Source organism: Bubalus bubalis, chromosome 12 (assembly GCF_019923935.1).
Source record: "Bubalus bubalis isolate 160015118507 breed Murrah chromosome 12, NDDB_SH_1, whole genome shotgun sequence".
NCBI classification, from domain to species: Eukaryota; Metazoa; Chordata; class Mammalia; order Artiodactyla; family Bovidae; genus Bubalus; species Bubalus bubalis.
Window position 1 is genome coordinate 74,396,179 of NC_059168.1, and position 20,073 is coordinate 74,416,251.

Sequence of the window (20,073 nt, forward strand, 5' to 3'; positions counted from 1 at the left end):
AGGTCTATGTACATTAAAAATGATAACTATCATATTTGTTTTGCTTTTTCTCCAATTGTATATCTTTTAATTTTGTTTTCAGCAGAAGTCTAAAAATATTTGTATGGACAAATCTTTACTATTTCTTTTGCATAAATAATAGCTTCAGGACTTAGTTATCTTTGTTTTAAGGAGGTGATATTTTACTTGAAGGTAAAGCATCTACCTGAATTTTTTCCCTCTATACTATTTTTTAGAATATTTACTTATTTTTTTGACTGTGTGGGGTCTTAGCTGTGGCCCACAGGCTTGGTTGCCCCATAGCATGTGGGGTCTTGCCTCCCTGACAAGGGATCGAACTCATGTCCCCTGACCTGGAAGGTAGATCTTCAACCATTGGACCACCAGGAAAGTCCTCTCCTTCTATACTTCTTAATCAAGTCAAGTAAATAGTTTTGCTTTAATATTTAGTCCTAATATGAGACGGAAGAGGATAGACCAACTAGCCAGCTCCCACCAGCCCACCCTTACAGCAGTGCAGGCTGAGTCACAAGCTATTCTTAGGTATTTTTTCCCCTTTCATGTGGGTGAATTGTCTTGTTCAGACTTGTTGACTAACTCTTCCAAAATTGGTTTAATTTAGATCTTCATAATCGGAGCACTAGCTACTTAAGTTATTAATTTACCATTTCTGTTCTTTTTTTGCCCTATTGGTCGATTCTTTGTGGACTAAACTTAACATTTATAGAAGTCCAGGTTCACAGTTTATATTCAGACACCTTAAACTGAAGATGTTAAGTTGCAGAACTAGAACTGAGAACTAAATTTGTGTAGAGCAGTTCTCTTTTTGAAGCTTTTGAGTCTCAATATGCTTTGTGTATTTGGGGCCCTAAGCCTCTTGGTAGAAATAATAATCACCTTTTACTCAAATGTAATCAATATTTGTAAGAAAAACATCTCCTTTTTATTAGTAATTGGTACAACTGCGGTTGTCATACCAATTCAGTGAAATTAAGCCAATTCTTAATAGTTGAAAATAAATATGAAGTAATAGTAGTAACAGCCATCATTTATGAGCACCATCAGTGTGCCAGATGTTTTACAGACATGATACCTGAGCCTTAAAAGAGCCTGGCATTTAGATGCCATCAATCACATTTATAAGTTAGAAAACTGAAGCTATGTCGTGTGCAAGTCTCCTAAACTAAAAGTAACTACACTGGGATTAGAACTCGAATTGGTTGATCTGCTTTCAAAGTTCAACTTCCAGATTGTCAGCTTGCTTGTCTTCAGTGCAGTTGAAAGGATGCTAATCTCTCAGTGTCAAAGCTTTTGTATTAAAGGATATTTTAGTACCCACCCTATGGCTGAGCACTAGGTATATGAAGATGAGCCATTCGCAGGAACTCCCAGTCTGATAGAGATGGGCAGGCATGAAAACAAAGGTTACAGTATTTGGTGGTATGTAGTTTATTGGAGATATATACAAAATAAAATGAGGATGTGGCAAAAGAAGGTTTTTAAGTGGAAGTATCACTGAGAAGTGTCACAGATTCAGAGAGGGGTAATAAGAATAAGATGGCATAGAGGTGGAGGGGGAAGGTATTCTAACACTGGAAATGTAGGCAGAGGATAAACCCTAAAATACCTTATATGCCATGTGGGGAAAATTAGATACTTTTTGAAAATATCAGTTTTATCAAGATATAATTCATACACTATAAAATTCACCCTTTCAAAGTTTACAATTCTGTTATTTTTATTACAATCACAGAATTGCACAAGCATCATCACTAATTTTAGGTTATTTTCTTTGTCCCAAAGAACCCCCTATACCCATTAGCATCCTCTCTCCATTTCCCAGCTCTGCTGCTGCTGCTGCTGCTAAGTCGCTTCAGTCGTGTCCGACTCTGTGCGACCCCATAGATGGCAACCCACCAGGCTCCCCCATCCCTGGGATTCTCCAGGCAAGAACACTGGAGTGGGTGCCATTTTCTTCTCCAGTGCAGGAAAGTGAAAAGTGAAAGTGAAGTCACTCAGTTGTGTCCAACTCTTAGCGACCCCATGGACTGCAGCCTACCAGGCTCCTCCATCCATGGGATTTTCCAGGCAAGAGTACTGGAGTGGGGTGCCATTGCCTTCTCCGTTTCCCAGCTCTCAGTTCAGTTCAGTTCAGTTGCTCAGTCGTGTCCGCCTCTTTGCGACCCCATGAATTGTAGCACGCCAGGCCTCCCTGTTCATCACCAACTCCTGGAGTTCACTCAAACTCATGTGCATCGAGTCGGTGATGCCATCCAGCCATCTCATCCTCTGTCGTCCCCTTCTCCTCCTGCCCCCAATCCCTCCCAGCATCAGGTAACCACTAACCCATGGATTTGCCTCTGTGAATTTGCCTCTTCTGGACATTTCATATAAATGAGACATAGAATACATGGTCTTTTGTTACTGACTTTTACTTACTGTAATGTTTGTTTTTAAAGTGCATCCATATTGTACCATGTGTCAGTAATTCATTTCTTTTTATGGTCAAATATTCCATTGTATGGGTATACCACATTTTGTTTATCCATTCATCAGTTGATGGTCATTTAGGTTGTTTCCACTTTTGAGCTATTATGAACAGTGCTGTTGTGAGCATTTGTGTACAAGTTTTTATATGGACATAGGTTTATATTTTCATTTCTCTTGGGTTCATATCTGAAGGTGGAATTGCTGGGTTTTATGGTAACCTATGCTTAACATTTTGAGGAACTGCCAAATTGTTTTCCAAAGCAGCTGAATAGTTTTACTTTCCTACCAGCAAGGTATGAGGGATCCAGTTTAGTAGGAGAGATCAGATCCCCTGGAGAAGGAAATGACAACTCACTCCTGTATTTCTTGCCTGGGAAATTCCATGGGCAGTGGAGCCTGATGGGCTATAGTCCATGGGTCACAAAAGAGTCTGAAACAACTTAGCGAGTAAACAACAGATTTTATACTATTGGTGAGCACAGTCACAGTGGTTGAAAACTATTGGATTGTGTTCCTGCTTCCCAGTGTCTTTCAAGACATAGGTCAGAAGCCTTTTTCTAATGAATGGAACTAAAATGCAAATAATTTCCTCAATTCTGTGGGCTACTTAAAATCTGAGTTATTAAGGATTACTGAAATTTAGTGTTTATGTATTAAAACTAACCAATTTCTAGAGCTTACTGAATGTCCTAATTCAGTTTTTTTCTAAGAAATATGTTAACTCTACAAAACTTTGGCAGCATCAGGTTGAATTGAAAAATTCCTACTATGCACTCCCACAACAGTGGATACTGTTTCAGTGTATCATTGGGTTGTCTTGAGTTTGACTTGGTTCCATTTCTGCTATTCTTGAATTGATTGCAGTCACAGAATTATGTTGTTTTAATTTTGTTGACCATTTGTATAACTAGTTCATTGCTATAACTTCTTCATCACAGAGTTATTTTTCTACTGAAAAATAGGAGCACGTAGGTAGGTTGAATCTCTTTCCTGTTCCACATAGGTAGTCAATAGTTAGAATAGTTTGAGAATGAATGGCTTACATAATTGGAAGGTTTCTTTCCCACTCTAGTGTTCCACTCTAATACATTTTTAAAGTGGAAATTAATGTATGTTATGATTAAGGGTTTTAACTGTGGAGTACATGCACTCCCCAGATTGGCTTTGAAAGTCTGAAAGGTTTGAAATTGTTCACCACATTTTGTGCATTTGTGTTTTTTCCAGAGAGAGAAACTGGGTTTGCCAAATTTCTTTTTAAAAAAAGAAGTCCATGGCCCTCAAAATTAAAGAATTCAGATGGATGAAGAGAATTTGTAAATTTGAGATTCGGGATATTTGGGGGAAGTGAGACCTTGCTTTGGTTATGTGTCGCTTCCCAGTGATAGATATTTTCTGGATACTCATCTTTTAAAAGGGTGACTCATTCCATGTTAGAATAGCTCTCTTTTATTCTTTCCTGATAATTTTTTGTCCCTGTCAGTACTTGGAGTTTGCCTTGAAAGTCCTCACTGCACATTTATTATTACTATTTTCTATTTTATTATTAAAGTAATATTTATTTATTATTTTATATTTACTTTCTTGTATGATTGGATTGCTCTTTATTCAAGGTGTTATTTTTGCTGCCCTGATTGCATGCTTTACTTGAAATGAATTGGTATTTTTAAAAAATGGTTTGATAGAATAAGAAAATGAATGCTTTTCTACCCATTGACTTCTAGTTTCTTTTTCCTTTACTCTCTTCTTCTGTTTGTGTTTTGATTGAGATTGGAAAGTACCAGTAGCTGGTGAAAGCTCTTCCCATGCAGGCCTTGCTCGGGTGTTGTGGAATCAACTTGGATTTTGGGTTCTCAAGGCCTCTGCAGGACAGTGTGGCTGGAAGAGTATACTTCTTCTCTGTAGCTGTTTTACCATCATATGCAGCATGGTTGGATTTGAGATATGAGACTGGCAATTTCAGTTAAATGTTTTTGATAAAACAGACTTGTTACTTAATATTGTTTATAATAGACTAAGAAATTGTCAAGGGGAAAAAAAAGAGAAATTGACAAGGTGAGGTTCTGGATGATATTGGCTATAGGGTTAAAGGATGGTTATAGTATAATACAAGTATATTTGGTCTGTGTCCCTGGTTCCTGGCACAGAGCTCCTAAAACCTTTGAAATTCCCTGAGTGATAGGAAAGTTGCTTTCCATCATACCTGAGCTTATGTTAATGAGGTGACTTAAGAGTGGCACCTCTGGATAGCCTCAGTGTAAGGCTGCTGCTGCTGCTAAGTCGCTTCAGTCGTGTCCGACTCTGTGTGACCCCATAGACGGCAGTCCACCAGGCTCCCCCGTCCCTGGGATTCTCCAGGCAAGAACACTGGAGTGGGTTGCCATTTCCTTCTCCAATGCATGAAAGTGAAAGTGAAGTTGCTCAGTCGTGTCCAACTCTTAGCAACCCCATGGACTACAGCCTACCAGGCTCCTGCATCCATGGGATTTTCCAGGCAAGAGTACTGGAGTGGGGTGCCATTGCCTTCTCCACAGCGTAAGGCTAGATAACCAGAAAGACTTAGAGAATTAGAGGGTTGGAATTTTCAGCCCCATCCACCAACCTCCAAGAAAAACAAGTGAATGTTGGAGTTTGAACTTCTGTTTATATACATAAATTCACAATTTTGAATATTTGCATCCTATTCCAGAGTTTTATATTTAAAAAAAATTTTCCATTGTATCATAAACATTGACTATCTACTATAACCTTGAAATTATCATTTGTGAATAGATGCATTTTATTCTAAGTGAATATAACCTTATTTTCTTGTTCCTTTCTTCGTTAGATAAATTACCTTATTTGTATTTTTTCTGCTGCTGATGACACTATGATACACATCTTTGCATTCTATTTTCCTCCTTTGGATTATTTTCTTAAGATAAATTCTTACAAATGGGCCAAGTGGGCATTTTGTTTTGGATGAATGTTGTCAAATTTAAAGGTACAAACTTTACCTTAAACCTTCTACTTCTGTGATATTTGCCTTCTTTAAAAAATTGATGTACTTTTTTTTGGATAATTTAAAATTTACAGGAAAATTGAGCAGATAGTACAGAGTTTCCCATACACCCTTCTACCTATTATTAATAACATGTTAATACAGTACACTTATTGTAATTAATTAACCAGTGTTGGCACATTATTATTAACTAATGTCCATGCTTTACTTACTTTCCCTTAGTTTTTACCTAATGACCTTTTTCTGTACCAGGATCCCATACTATATAGTACATTTAATTGTCATGGCTCCCTAGGCTCCTCTTGATTGTTGTTACTCTTAGTTGTGACTGTTACTCAAACTTTACTTGTTTCTGATGACTCTGTCTTGAAGGGTACTGGTTAGGTATATTATCATGTCCCTCTGTTGGAATTTGGTGTTTTTGTCACAAGACAGACAACCATGGACCAAGTAGGCAAATGAACCAGACGTGTACATTGCAACGTAAATTTGCCAAAATGAATATGTTTCTTGTATACCAAAAATATGTTAGTATATCACTTTTACTGTAACCATTAAGTACCTAGAAGTAAATGAGACAAGAGTAGGACTGTACTGAAGGATGCAAAAAATACACATCTGAGAACAGTCTCAAAAATTATGAAAAAATAGGACAGTGAGTAGAGAGGAATTTGCATATTCTAACACTATGGTAGTTAGAACCCTAAGACAGGAGTACACAGGAAGACCCACCGAACAGAAATAAATGCAGGCTATGAGTCAACTTAGTGTATAAGAGGAGAGATGCATTTTACACTAATTAGTAAAAGTTAAATTATTTCATAAATGGTCTCAGAAGAAGTGGTAGACATCATTAGTGGTGGAAAAGTGGAGAAAATAATTTATACTTATATCTGTCATTCCATTTCAAAATAAAAAATTCTGAATAAATCAAATATAAAAATGTTTAAATGTACAGGTACTAGATGAAAATTTGGGCCGTTTCTGATATGAGACAGACCTTTCTTAGCATGAGAGCATACTCAGTGGTCATAAAGGAAAATATTGATAAAAAGAACCAAGTTGGTATAACAACAAATTGGATAAAAAGTGTTTGTAACATGTGAGTCTGGGAGACTGAAAGGGCAGAGTGTGAAGTAGTCTTCTAAGAGAGTAGGGGAGCAGATGAACTAGGGAAATGTGGACTTGTCAGGCAGGACGTGGGGTACACTGGAATTAGTAGTCAGGAATTTAAAGTGAGACCAGGGAGCATTTATATAGTCATGTAATAACTAGAGAGTTGGATTTACAAAAGACTGGTATTTTGCCAGATGTGTAGTATGTAGGGCGAGAGGGAGGCTGAGGATGTTTACAGCAAACTGCTTATAATGGTGAGCTGTGATATTTAATTTGGGCAAGGAGGGATATTAGGACATGAGGAAGGGTGTAAGGATATAAGGAAGATTGAGGGACAGTTAAAAGGTGATAAGATCAATAGTTTGTAGGTCCAAGTAGGGTCAAAGAATTGTTGGCATTAGGCAACTGGAGAGATTCAGCTTTTGAGATGGTGCTGGTGTAAGGGGCATGGGAGACTTGAAATGGATTACGGAAGAGGGCAGTTACTGGTAATAACGAGGCCTGGGGTGCGACCTGGAAGTTGCTGCCTTAGATGGAGGATAAAATTTTTGGAACACAAGAGGTCAAAGACTTCTTATTCAGTTGCTATGTTCAGTCTCTAAGTCATGTCCAACTATTTGCGACCCCATGGCTGCAACATGCCAGCACGTCAAAGACTTACTTAGAAGCCAGTCTATGGGCAGGATGATGTGTGAGAACATTGACATCACCAGGAATTCTTATGGGAAAAATGCTGGAGAGTAGATAGTGAGCAGTCAAGGAATTACTCTGGTGATTGTAGGGGACAACAGTGAATGAGGAGAGCCAGTGGTCAAGTCAGATGCTTGAAAGTCAAAAGCTAGTTTTCTTTTTCCACTTTTATTATGAAAAATGTCAAACATATACAGAAGTTTGAAGTACTGTGCTCACTTATTTTCTGTATGCCTTCATTTAGTAGTTTATTTTTTAAAATTAATTTTTTAAAGTCTTTATTGAATTTGTTACAGTATAATTTCTGTTTGATGTTTTGTTTTTTTGGCCACAATGCATGTGGGATCTTAGCTCCCCAGCCAGGTATCAAACCCACACTCCCTGCATTGGAAGGCAAAGTCTTAACCACTAGATTGCTAGGGAAGTCCCTAGTAATCTATTTTTTACTTAAATGTGTCTTGTATTTTTGTGGGGGCTTTTGTGATAAGGCAGGATATAAATGCATTTCCAAATTCCTTTGCAGAAAGGGGGTGCCGATTTACACTTGTATTAGCTAGGTATTATTAAGTCTGTGCTTTCAGGGATCATTTTTGTAGTTCATATTAGCCAAGAATTGGTGCAGTACTATTACAGCTATTGTTACAGTTCCTTGCATTGCTGTTAGCTCTTCAGTATATCATGTGAATAAGCTGCTGCTTATTTTCCCAGACCACGCTCTTCTCTCTGCTTTTGCATGTACTGTTACCTCTGCCCAGAAAATTTTTTCCCCATAGTCATTCATTTGACACATGTTTTTATATATAAGGCATAAACTAATTTAAACACAATCTGAAATGCATGTGCCTGGTTGATTCTTGGGAACTGATTTGCATGTGACCGTCTCTTCTTTTGGGCTGTAGAGGAGAGAAATTTGTGTTTGGGCTCCTGGGGGGCCTGGGATATAAGAGACTATTTTCAGTCTGACTCTTTGGACTATTATTGTCTGGGCCTGAAGGAAAGATAAAAAGTTACAAAGAAAAGCTGTACTTTCTCCTTTTCTCAACTTCTTTTTTCCTCTGCTTCCAACTTAGGTACATTCATCCTTACCGCTTTTCCTGTTTTTTATTCTGTCCCAGATTCTAACTTTGTATTCTAGAGCTGTCAACTTCCGCTTTCTCTGGACCTAGACTTGTTAGGTAACCTCCTTTCCTTTTCCCTTTTCAAAGTTAAATCTCTCCTTCTTCTTAAAGTCGTTTTGTTCTCCTGTCTGAAAAGTAAAGACTTATAACCTCTCCTCTTTCCTAAAGCTTATCTCTCCTCCTACCCTTTTTCTCCCTTCTTGTAACAACACATACTTGTTGAGTCACCTACACTTCACCTCCAGATTATTGCTTTAGCTTGCCTTTAACAGTCAGCTCACCATCCTGAAACCGTCTTCACAAGAGATTTTCAAAACTAATGGCTTAGTTTTGACTTATGTGACATTTGGCAGTATGACCATCATCCCCTTGAAACCCTTATCTCTATATCCCAATTTCTCTCCTTTTTCTCAGCCTCTGTTTTGATTGATCTTCTCCTGTTTCCTGTACATACTTTTTATGGGTAATGTCATTCACTGACATGTTGACAACTACTCCCAAGCCTTAATGACTACCAAAACTGGGTTTCTGCCTTAAACAGAATTCTTAACTGTTTCCTATATGTTCCACCTAAATGTCTTCGCAGGTGTGTCAAATTAGATGTGCACAAAATGGAACATTTTGTTGCTTACCTCACAAATTTATTATCCAGATCCCTGTTTTCTCAGAGCTTCTGTTGGTTAATATTATCACTCTGCAGTTGCTCAAGGTAGAAACTCATCTGTGATGCTTTTCTTTCATCATCCACATTAGCTGATCAGAAAATCCTGTCTCTTCTGCCTCTACACAAGTTCAGATTTTCACCATCTGGACTATACTAGGGACAATGTCCCTGCCTTAAGATATTCAAATGCAATTCAGTGTCTGTATTATTTGTCTGAATTCTTTCTCTCTGCCCTTAAAAGACCAGGTTCTTCTCTTGTTTCTTATATATGCTTACCCTCGATAATGTCCTTCATTGACATGGCAACAACTTCCCAATCCCTGGGGACTACCAAATCTGGGTCTCTAGGTCAGATACATACTGTGTTTTGTTTGTTTATTTGAGAGGCTGCAGCATGCAGGATCTCAGTTCCCTGACCAGGTATCAAACCTGTACCCCTTGCATTGGGATCACAGAGTCTTAACCCCTGGACCACCAGGAAAGTCCTATATGCTATGTTTTAAATATTGACTCTCTGTGACTTGTGTAGTGAAGTTCAAAATCAATAACATGACATACTTTGTTCCTTAAGTTGAGATCTTGGCAAGTTACTTCATGTCTTTGACCTCTTTTTAATTGTTTCTAAATAAAGGGAATGGAATTCGGTATGTGTTTAACTCTTTAAAAAAAAAAAATCATGAGATAATATAGAGAAACCTCAATATGTAAAACACAAAAAACAGAGCTGCTTTCATTAAAATTGGTATCTTCAGCAGCTCTGCTGTATCTCCTTGAAATTTCTAGAACTCTAAGGTGCACGATTTGAAACTATTGAGTTTCAAGAATGAGTTCTTTGAAATCACATCACTCTCAGATTATACTCTCTGAGTCGGAAAGGCTCTGCTCTTTTACTGGCTGTTCTCTTTCCTTCTTTAGCAAGTCCTTCTCTTAGATTCAAATACGTCTCCTTTCTTTGTAATAGTGCCTAGCAACAGACCTGTACAATGTATTTTACTATGAGGGCACCATTAAACCCACTTACTTTAACACTGACCTCATGTTAGATAATTGTGTGTGTGTGTGTGTGTTGGCTGCACTGTGCGGCTTGCAGTATCTTAGTTACCTGACCAGGCATTGAATCCAGGATCTCAGCAGTGAAAGCCTGGAATCCTAACCACTGGACTGCCAGGGAGTCCCCTAGATAATTCTTATACAAAAATTGCTTTCTTGATATGTATGGTACTTTGATTTACCTCCCAAGTAGTGGTAGTTCTATCTTCTTGATTCTCATAGCATTCTTCATATCCTTTTATTATAGTTCATTGTTCATATTTGAATGAATAAATATATGGATGAAAGAAAGAATGAGTGAATAGATGGGGAACAGGTGTGGAGAATTTATATACCCTGTAAATTTCATCTTACTTCAGGAACTATAAAGAAGTAGGTATTTTGCTCTAATCATTCTTGCATGGAACTGACCTTGATCTCCTTGCAAATCAGATGTGGAAAGAACATTTTCCTCAACTAATCAGCAAGTTTAGAGAGTTCCCTTTTATGTATGTAGCACGTGAAGTGGAGGAGGCACTGGAGAAAGATTATGTGATATGCCTTCAGGAACTTGATGATCTTGCTTTTGAATGTCAGACCTTCAGTCAAATCTATACTAATCAACATGATTCAAAGTATAGTTGAGAAACCCAAGGCTTTCTCTTCATTCCAATAAAAAGCCTTTAGAATTCAATGGGAAGTAAACCTTTATCTCTAAAAGTGTACATACAAGAAGAAGAAAAATTACAGAAGGTCCATATTACAAAGGATAGTTTTGTCTAAGATTCATAGCTCTGATGCCTGTAGGGTTTCAGGGAAGTAGTTTGAAACCGCTTTTTGCTTTCTTACCAGTTTCTCTTCTGTATATGTTTTCAGTTCAGTATTACTCTTCTCCATGCCTCCCTTGCTTTTTTATTTTTTTCCATATCTCAACCATCTTATTCATTTACCCAGTTTATTTGTTTAGCAAATAGTTATTGAGCATTCTCTCTGGGAGATCTGGTTTAGGCAGTAAGCATAGAGGTAAATAAAAAAAGGTCTCTGTCCAGAACAAGTGAAACAGGCAAACGTGAAATTGGGATACAGTATGATAAGTTACCGTGGGATGAACAGGTGTTATAAGCATACCTAAGAGATGATGACTGACTGCCTGAGGACAGAAATCTTCCAAAGAAGAGGTGACATACGAGTTGGGGGTTGAAGAATGAGAAGTGTGGTGAACGTGACAGAGGGGAACAGCTTTTTACAGAGGAATAGGAGAGTGAAAAAAGCCCCTCTGATAAAGGAAAGGTTGGTATAGTTAGGACATCTGAATCTAGGGGACGTGTCTAGCGGTGAATGTGATAAAGTAGATTGGGGTGGGATTTTGAAGGGTGCCGTATTTCATTCTATGAAGTTTGGACTTTAACTTGTAATCAGTAGGGGAGTTTAAGCAGGAGAAGGGCATTAGTGGTTGTTGTCGGGGTGGGGTGGGAACGAGCAGCTCTGTGGAAGGCAGGAAGACCATTTTAGGAGGTTCATGCCCTGATTCATGTAATGACCTACTTACTAAGTCACAATTTCCCAGGGATAGGCCTGGGAATCTTAGAACTAGAAAGTATGCGAGGTGATAGAATCAGGCAAATTGGGATGCTTAAAAACAAAGCATTGGACATAAGAAAGGTGCTGTCTGGGACCAGTTTTGCTACTGACTAGCTATCTGAGCTCATGGAAGTCTTCTTGTTTTTTCGTCTTGCAAATTGAGGGTTTTACACTAATTACTGTAATTGTTTCCTTCTATAATTCTGTGCTTTTAAACAAGTCCAACCTTAATTAAACTACTTTTTACTTATAATGGCTATAATTTTTTTTTCCTTCTGTGTCTTATTGACCCTTTGAAGAAGACGGATTGCCTACTCCTATTCAAGTATTTCTGCTTTTCTCTGCTTTAGTATGAATATCTATTTCCCACATACTCCAAATGGTGTTTGGATTATGTTAAACTGAAGCAGTGGTTTTTGCATTATGTCTGTTATCTGCCACACATTTTCTTGGTTTCTAAAAAGGAAACAATGCCAGTTCTCCACTTATTATGAGCAGGAAAATCTCCACATAAATATTCTGAAACCATTGATAATTAACACAGTGTTCAAATTATATGATAGATGCAAACTGCCAAGATTGCCCATCATTACATGTTATCCATTTTGAAGAGTAGAGAGTGATGTTTATTGGATGCTGACTTCAGTCATACATGCCTGAAGCAGACATCAGGCCTGGAACTGGGGAGACGCTGATCACCCTTTCTTCCTCTCAAAGGGTTATACCAAGAGGGAAGAAATAATTAGCATTCCCTAATTTATGCATGTGATTGATGTAGGCCTGAGTGTTAGAAGGCGTCTCTGGCTGGCTTGTTTTTCTCCTTTCTTTTATTGTAAATGTAGCAAGAATGAGTTGATCTGGTACGTGCAGGAACCTGTGACCCACGCAGCATTAATTATTATACCCATTTAAGAGAGGAAAAGGCAGATAAAGTCCATGGAAAGTTCATGGACTTTAGAACTAAACAGGTTTCATCACTTACTGGCTTCATCTCTTAACTGAATTTTGGCAAGTAATTTAATCATCCCATTTCTTCATGTGTGAAATGGGCACAGTATCATCTGTCCTGCAGGGATGTTGTGAGGTTTGCCAGTATTATCAAAGGTGCCTAGCTTTGTCTGGCTGGCACCTAGTAAAGAAACTCCTATGTGTGAGGCTCCTTGTACAGACCCTGAAATATTTTAGATTCTCAATGAATATTGAGCATGAGAAATAGATAATAAAGTATACTGAATTTATAGTAAGCACTTAGTAAATGGTAACTATTATGATTACATAAAGTAAAACTGTTGATTTTTTTATAAATGCTGGAGAGGGTGTGGAGAAAAGGGAACCCTCTTACTGTTGGTGGGAATGCAAACTAGTGCAGTCACTATGGAGAACAGTGTGGAGATTCCTTAAAAAACTGGAAATAGAACTGCCATATGACCCAGCAATCCCACAGCTGGGCATACACACTGAGGAAACCAGAATCGAAAGAGTCACGTGTACCCCAGTGTTCATCGTAGCACTGTTTATAATAGCCAGGACATGGAAGCAACCTAGAGGCCCATCAGCAGATGAATGGATAAGAAAGCTGTGGTCATATACACAATGGAGTATTACTCAGCCATTAAAAAGAATACATTTGAATCAGTTCTAATGAGGTGGATGAAACTGGAGCCTATTATACAGAGCGATGTAAGTCAGAGAGAAAAACACCAATACAGTATACTAACGCATGTATACGGAATTTAGAAAGAAGGTAACAGATACCCTGTATGCGAGACAGCAAAGAGACACAGATGTATTGAACAGTCTTTTGGACTCTGTGGGAGAGGGTGAGGTCGGGATGATATGGGAGAATGGCATTGAAATATGTAAAATATCATATGTGAAATGAATCACCAGTCCTGGTTTGATGCATGATACAGGGTGCTTGGGGCTGATGCGCTGGGATGACCCAGAGGGAGGGGATGGGGAGGGAGGTGGGAGGGGGGGTTCAGGATGGGGAACACATGTACACTCATGGCAGATTCAAGTCAATGTATGGCAAAACCAATACAATATTGTAAAATAAAATAAATAATTAAAAATAAAAGCATACACAAGATTAAAAAAAATCAAATGTATTTGTTGCATTTTTCAAAGTTTTAATTACTGTTTCTCTGAAAATATAGATTATGCAGTAATTATTCTACAGCAGGTCAGAGAGAATTAGTATAAACCTAACAAATATGAAATAGTAGGCTTTAGAAGCTTAATGATTCTGTGGATGGACCTAGAGAATATTATACTAAGTGAAGTCAGTCAGGCAGAGAAAGGCAAACACTGTATGATATCACTTATATGTGGAATCTAAAAAAATAACACAAATAAATCTATATACAAAACAAATAGACTCACAGACACAGAAAGCAAACTTTCAGTTACCAAAGTGGAAAGGGAGGAGGTAGGGATAAATCAGGAGTATGGGATTAACAGATATAAACTGCTATACATAAAAAAGATAAGCAGCAAGGATTTAGTGTATATATATGTTCAATATCTTATAATAAACTATTAACAGAAAATAATCTGAAATATATATACACACATATATAACTTTAAAAGATGTCATCTGAACAATCCATATATAGTTGGGCAAACATGATATTTTGTATTAAAATTCCTGAATATAGCATATATAAAGTTAAAAAAAAAAGCTTATTGGTTCCAGCAAATGATGCTACTGTATTCAGATGTTACCACAGTCAATCAGATGTTATATACATATGTATAATAATGTGATACCTGCATGCACAGGTGGTTAACCCCCATGTACCAGGTGAAGAATATTCTGTAATACCAGTACCTTTCGCTTCCCTAAGGGGATTTGCCTGCCCTCCTTGCCCTTCACATTATTTGATTCACTTTTTGGTTTTATTTCAGGATTATACTTGTGATTATTGAGCATCTGTTATATTCAGAGTACATGATGACTCGCCAGATGTCCTAGATAGATGATCTATAAACTTTTACACCTAGATCTAACTGATTAAGGCTTCATGGCTATGGGATCCTATACCTTATTTGTCTTTTGTAAGCCTGTGCTTTTCCTTCAAGCTGCTTTGGTAATGCACACGTTTTTATGCAGTTATAAAATGCATCATAGGTAATGCTTTTGGAGGATTTCTGCCACATATAAAAATTTTCTCACAGAGACTTAATAAAAATAGGGGCCCTAGCTACTGTGTATCTATCAATAGTTTCTTTGCAAGATTTGGCTTATTTTGGTTTAACATTACTTGTGATAATTTAAAATTGGGGAAGTGAAAGTGTTCTACTTGTTTGTAGAATTTCTATATTTGGAGATGTTGTAGTCAAAACTTGATTTATGAAACTTCCTTCTGTGTTGACTTTATTTAGCTCCTGACACCACGCTTCATCCAGTCACAAACTATAATTCTGGGAGCCCATGGTCTCATATCTCATAGAAGTTCTACCTGTTGTAAACACTTTGTTGTTCCTCTAGTTCATTCCCACTCCTCCCTTCCCCTCTCTTCCTGCTGCAGCCTTTTCTTCACAATTGACTGTCTTAAGTGAAATAGGACTCTATCCCTCCTTAAAACCTGTTAAGACTTGTCAGACATAGGTTCAAGTTCAAAATTCGTAACTTTACAGCTATAACTAATTCTTACTCACCTGTGAAGCTCAACACAGTAGCTCCTTTAGGAGTTCTTGACCACCCCACCACAGTTTAGATAATCTTTTTCTGTATGGTAAGCAACTCCAAACCTAGAGTTCACATTACCTTTGAGAAAAGAGGGAAGAAAACCAACTTGTACATGAGTAAAATTTCCTCCTACCTAAAAAGATTAAAGGTTCCAAGTTCCATTGCAGTGAAGCTTACTAGCATCTAGAGAAAAAGAGTGTGCACTCTGAGAGGAAGGATGGTATATCGTGGCAACATACAGAAAAGTTAGGAGTCAGAAGACTAAAACTCATTGCATATTAATAAACTGGATTTTATATACCATTGTGTTGTTAGTGTGACTGACTGTGGTGGTTATACAGGTACCGTCATCTTTCCCCTGAGCACCGTGCATTCACTGGGCTACAGTGCCTTGTAACACTTCTTGGCAGCTAGTCAACCAGCTCCTCTGGGGACACCTTCCACCACGATGCACACCTCTTTTTGCCTTCTTTATTCAGATGGCTTGTGCAAACATTTTTCCTCAGGCTTCTAAAAATACTAATATTTGAATGATTTGGTTAGATAGATGAGTTACTGAGCAGTCAAAATAAAGTAGTGTTTTCCTACAATGTTATAAACCATGGTTTTAATTAAGTGCATTACTGTGAATTTGCTAGGTCTTCACTCTCCCTAATTGGTCCTGCCCTCAAGATTTCCTGGAACAAATTTTGAATTTATTTGTAATAAGATGATGAATTCAGGGTTCAAAGTTATATCGTATTCTTCCTTCCTGGACACCCAGGAAATCATTTTTAAGTCATTTTAAAAACACCCACAATGTGTCAGGCAGTGTACTGACACTGTACTGACATAATACATAGTGTATTATGTTTAATACTTAAAAAAATAAAAACTCATGCCAGTTATTTTTACAGATGAGAACTCTGAGACTCTGTAAGATTAAATAACTCTTCTGTGATCACAGCTAGAAAAATAAAGTTGAGATTTGAACCCAGAGCTGTTAATTTCCAAATTCCCTTCTCTTCCTAGTGCAGAATATTTCCTTAGTACATTTGTTATGTATAAATAAACATACATGTTTTACTAGTTACTTTTAGTCCATTTTTATAAACCTGTAGAACTGAATTAAACAGCTATGCTACATTTATTTTGGATATTTTTCTTGTTCGAGGTTTTTTTTTTGGTTTGGTTTTTTTTTTTTTTTTGAAGGAGAAGAGTATCATGACTTCCCATGTTATTGTACACTTAACTTATAGAGTTGATTTCTCCGGAATAAATTCTTGGCTGGTTGTAGCAACCCTCCTCTTTCACAAATTAGTTTCTACAAAATTGGTTTATGCCAAAGGTTCTTTATTCAGTATTTACCATTAAATATGACTGTTTTTCTGTTAAATGGTTTTATTTTAAAGGGAGCACCGTTACCCAACAAAATCTTCTGCTCTTCCCCAGCTGTAAATTCTGCCTGTTCAGCAGCAGCCGAAGCTCTGCACTGTTTTCTGTTGGAAGTGTGAGCTGAAGGGGCCAGGCATTCCTGGTGCTTAGCAGGTGCGCTAAGCTGTGATCTGCCCTTGCTGTATTATTAATGGCACCATGTTTTCATGTTGCAGATGGCTGAGCGTTAGCAAGGAAAATTCAGGACCATGATGGCTCAGTTTCCCACAGCAATGAATGGTAAGTAGCTTCATGCTTGTGGTGAGATAAAGTGGTTATGAGATTTTGGGTAGAAGTTATAAAATATTCATTTAGATATTTTCCCTTAAATTTATAAATACAAAATTTCAAGTATTCTTGTTGAAAGAATTTAGATAGTTTATATCAAAACACTGCGTGTATCATCTATTAGAATATTATGCAGTAAATCCCAAAGCTCAATATAAGCATGGTCTGCAGTATCATCTGGAGTGTGCTTGCCTTTGAGCAGTTAAGAGTAACCTAAACATCCATTGTGTTTAAAGCATAAAACTGGAAGACAGAAAGCATAGTGCCATAAGTGGAGAATATTAAAGATGTTTTTGATAGCATGAGATGATTGTAAACTGATTAAACCAGTAAAGATTCATTTATTAATATACACATAAAATTAGTTTGTTTTCCCTTTTATAAAGGGTTATGTGTATACCTATACACACAGTTACTTAATAGGAAACATTTTAGAGGACATGTTGAGGTTATTTCAATAATAAAAAGTTTTCAAGGTTTTTTTTCTGATTCAAGTTTTGTTTCTCACATATATATTACCCACCTTTAATAGGTATTTTTTACTGTGTGTATCATTTATAATTGAGAAAATGCATTATGTTTTTAAATTACTAAGGTAATCAAAGATGCTGAGTTCTTAATTATGAGGTAGATTTTATTAGCTAATTATAAATATAAGGAAATAAAGAGTCCAGTCAATAATTCTTTTAACACTAGAACTGAAAACTGTAATTGAAAAGAACACTAGGGGAAAAAAGAGGGAAAAGCCACCAATAATTCCACAGCCTTCACATAGGATTGTGTTAATGTTACCAATTGATCAATTCCTTTTTTTTTTTTAATGTTTTCAATCATAGGGCCAAATCAGTACATTGTTAATAAAGAAAATATATGTTGTGTATCTTACGTTTTAAGACTCAGGATTGCTCTTGTGACATTTAGAAAAGTTTTAGAAAAATGAATTATTTTCATAAAAAGTAAAAATAAATTTTAATATGTAGTAGGACACTGTCATTTAAGGATGGACTTGAGATAAGGGTTTTGTTGTTTTGTTTTTTGCCTTTTCAGATGTGAGCATTGCTCCTTCTCTGGAAATGGTATGGGATTATAAAGATTATTTGATGCCATGGACTATTTCTTAAAGTGAATTTTTTTTCCTTAATAAGTGTTAAATGTAAGTTTAGAATGAGGGTAATAATTGTGGTAATAATGTGCTCTACTCAAATCTGAGAATTTCTATGCCACATACTAAGGAATTTGCTGTAAATACATTGTTTAGTTATAAACTTCAACCTACATGTTAAGCAGGCTTATAAACAAAATGAGCATAGTAGAAATCATTGTAGACCTGGTCTTTCTTCATTTTTTTTTTTTCCATTCTCTGAACATTTACAGATCACTTTGTAGCTTATTCCATTATATGTAAAATATTGGAAACAAACAATATGTTCAATAATAGCAATGAAAAGATTATTTGAATAATTGTCTAAAATGTTGGACAATTAATTTAGGAATGCTCAGTTGCTGAAGTCATGTCCTACTCTTTGTGACCCATGGACTGTAACCTGACATTCTCTTCTGTCCAAGGGATTATCCAGGCAAGAAAATTGGAGTGGATTGCCATTTCCATCTCCAATTTAGGAATAGTATATAAGAATAAAGGTAGTAATTTTTTAAACTTCTGAAGAGGTGATAGCTAATGCAGACTGTAGTACCTTCCTACTTACTTTATAAAGTAACTGAAGATTGAAGATAATCTTATATATATCTGAGTCCAGTTCAGGGTTTAAAATCTTATTGAAAGAAGCATCCATGTATAGCACAAACCTTCAAGAGCAGTGTTTGCTCCTTCAATACATTCTCAGTTATAGATTGGGTTAAACTTTTTTGATGCCCAGTAGTGGAATTCCAGTTGAACTGTTCCAAATCCTGAAAGATGATGCTGTGAAAGTGCTGCACTCAATATGCCAGCAAATTTTGAAAACTCAGCAGTGGCCACAGGACTGGAAAAGGTCAGTTTTCATTCCAATCCCAAAGAAAGGCAGTTCCAAAGAATGCTCCAACTACTGCACAATTGCACTCATCTCACACGCTAGTAAAGTAATGCTCAAAATTCTCCAAGCCAGGCTTCAGCAGTATGTGAACCGTGAACTTCCTGACGTTCAGGCTGGTTTTAGAAAAGGCAGAGGAACCAGAGATCAAATTGCCAACATCCGCTGGATCATGGAAAAAGCAAGAGAGTTCCAGAAAAACATCTATTTCTGCTTTATTGACTATACCAAAGCCTTTGACTGTGTGGATCACAATAAACTGTGGATAATTCTGAAAGAGATGGGAATACCAGACCACCTGATCTACCTCTTGAGAAATTTGTATGCAGGCCAGGAAGCAACAGTTAGAAGTGGACATGGAACAACAGACTGGTTCCAAATAGGAAAAGGAGTTCGTCAAGGCTGTATATTGTCACCCTGTTTATTTAACTTATATGCAGAGTACATCATGAGAAATGCTGGACTGGAAGAAACACAAGCTGGAATCAAGATTGCCGGGAGAAGTATCAATAACCTCAGATGTGCAGATGACACCACCCTTATGGCAGAAAGTGGAGAGGAACTCAAAAGCCTCTTGATGAAAGTGAAAGTGGAGAGTGAAAAAGTTGGCTTAAAGCTCAACGTTCAGAAAACGAAGATCATGGCATCCGGTCCCACCACTTCCTGGGAAATAGATGGGGAAACAGTGAAAACAATGTCAGACTTTATTTTTCTGGGCTCCAAAATCACTGCAGATGGTGACTGCAGTCATGAAATTAAAAGACGCTTACTCCTTGGAAGGAAAGTTATGACCAACCTAGATAGCATATTGAAAAGCAGAGACATTACTTTGCCAACAAAGGTTCGTCTAATCAAGGCTATGGTTTTTCCAGTAGTCATGTATGGATGTGAGAGTTGGACTGTGAAGAAGGCTGAGCGCCGAAGAATTGATGCTTTTGAACTGTGGTGTTGGAGAAGACTCT

At 37.2% G+C, this 20,073-nt stretch overlaps 1 protein-coding gene across 9 annotated transcripts in view; it reads left to right on the plus strand.

The window, feature by feature from the left end:
* The window catches only part of ITSN2 (intersectin 2), a 128,011-nt gene that overhangs the window by 12,062 nt on the left and 95,876 nt on the right, over window positions 1-20,073 (plus strand). For all 9 annotated transcript variants that reach the window (XM_044926188.2, XM_044926187.2, XM_044926191.2 and 6 more), the window contains exon 2: window positions 16,970-17,033. In XM_044926188.2, coding sequence (XP_044782123.1) covers window positions 17,003-17,033 — 31 coding nt within the window. In that variant the 5' untranslated portion in view covers window positions 16,970-17,002. The remainder of the gene's footprint in view (window positions 1-16,969; window positions 17,034-20,073) is intronic.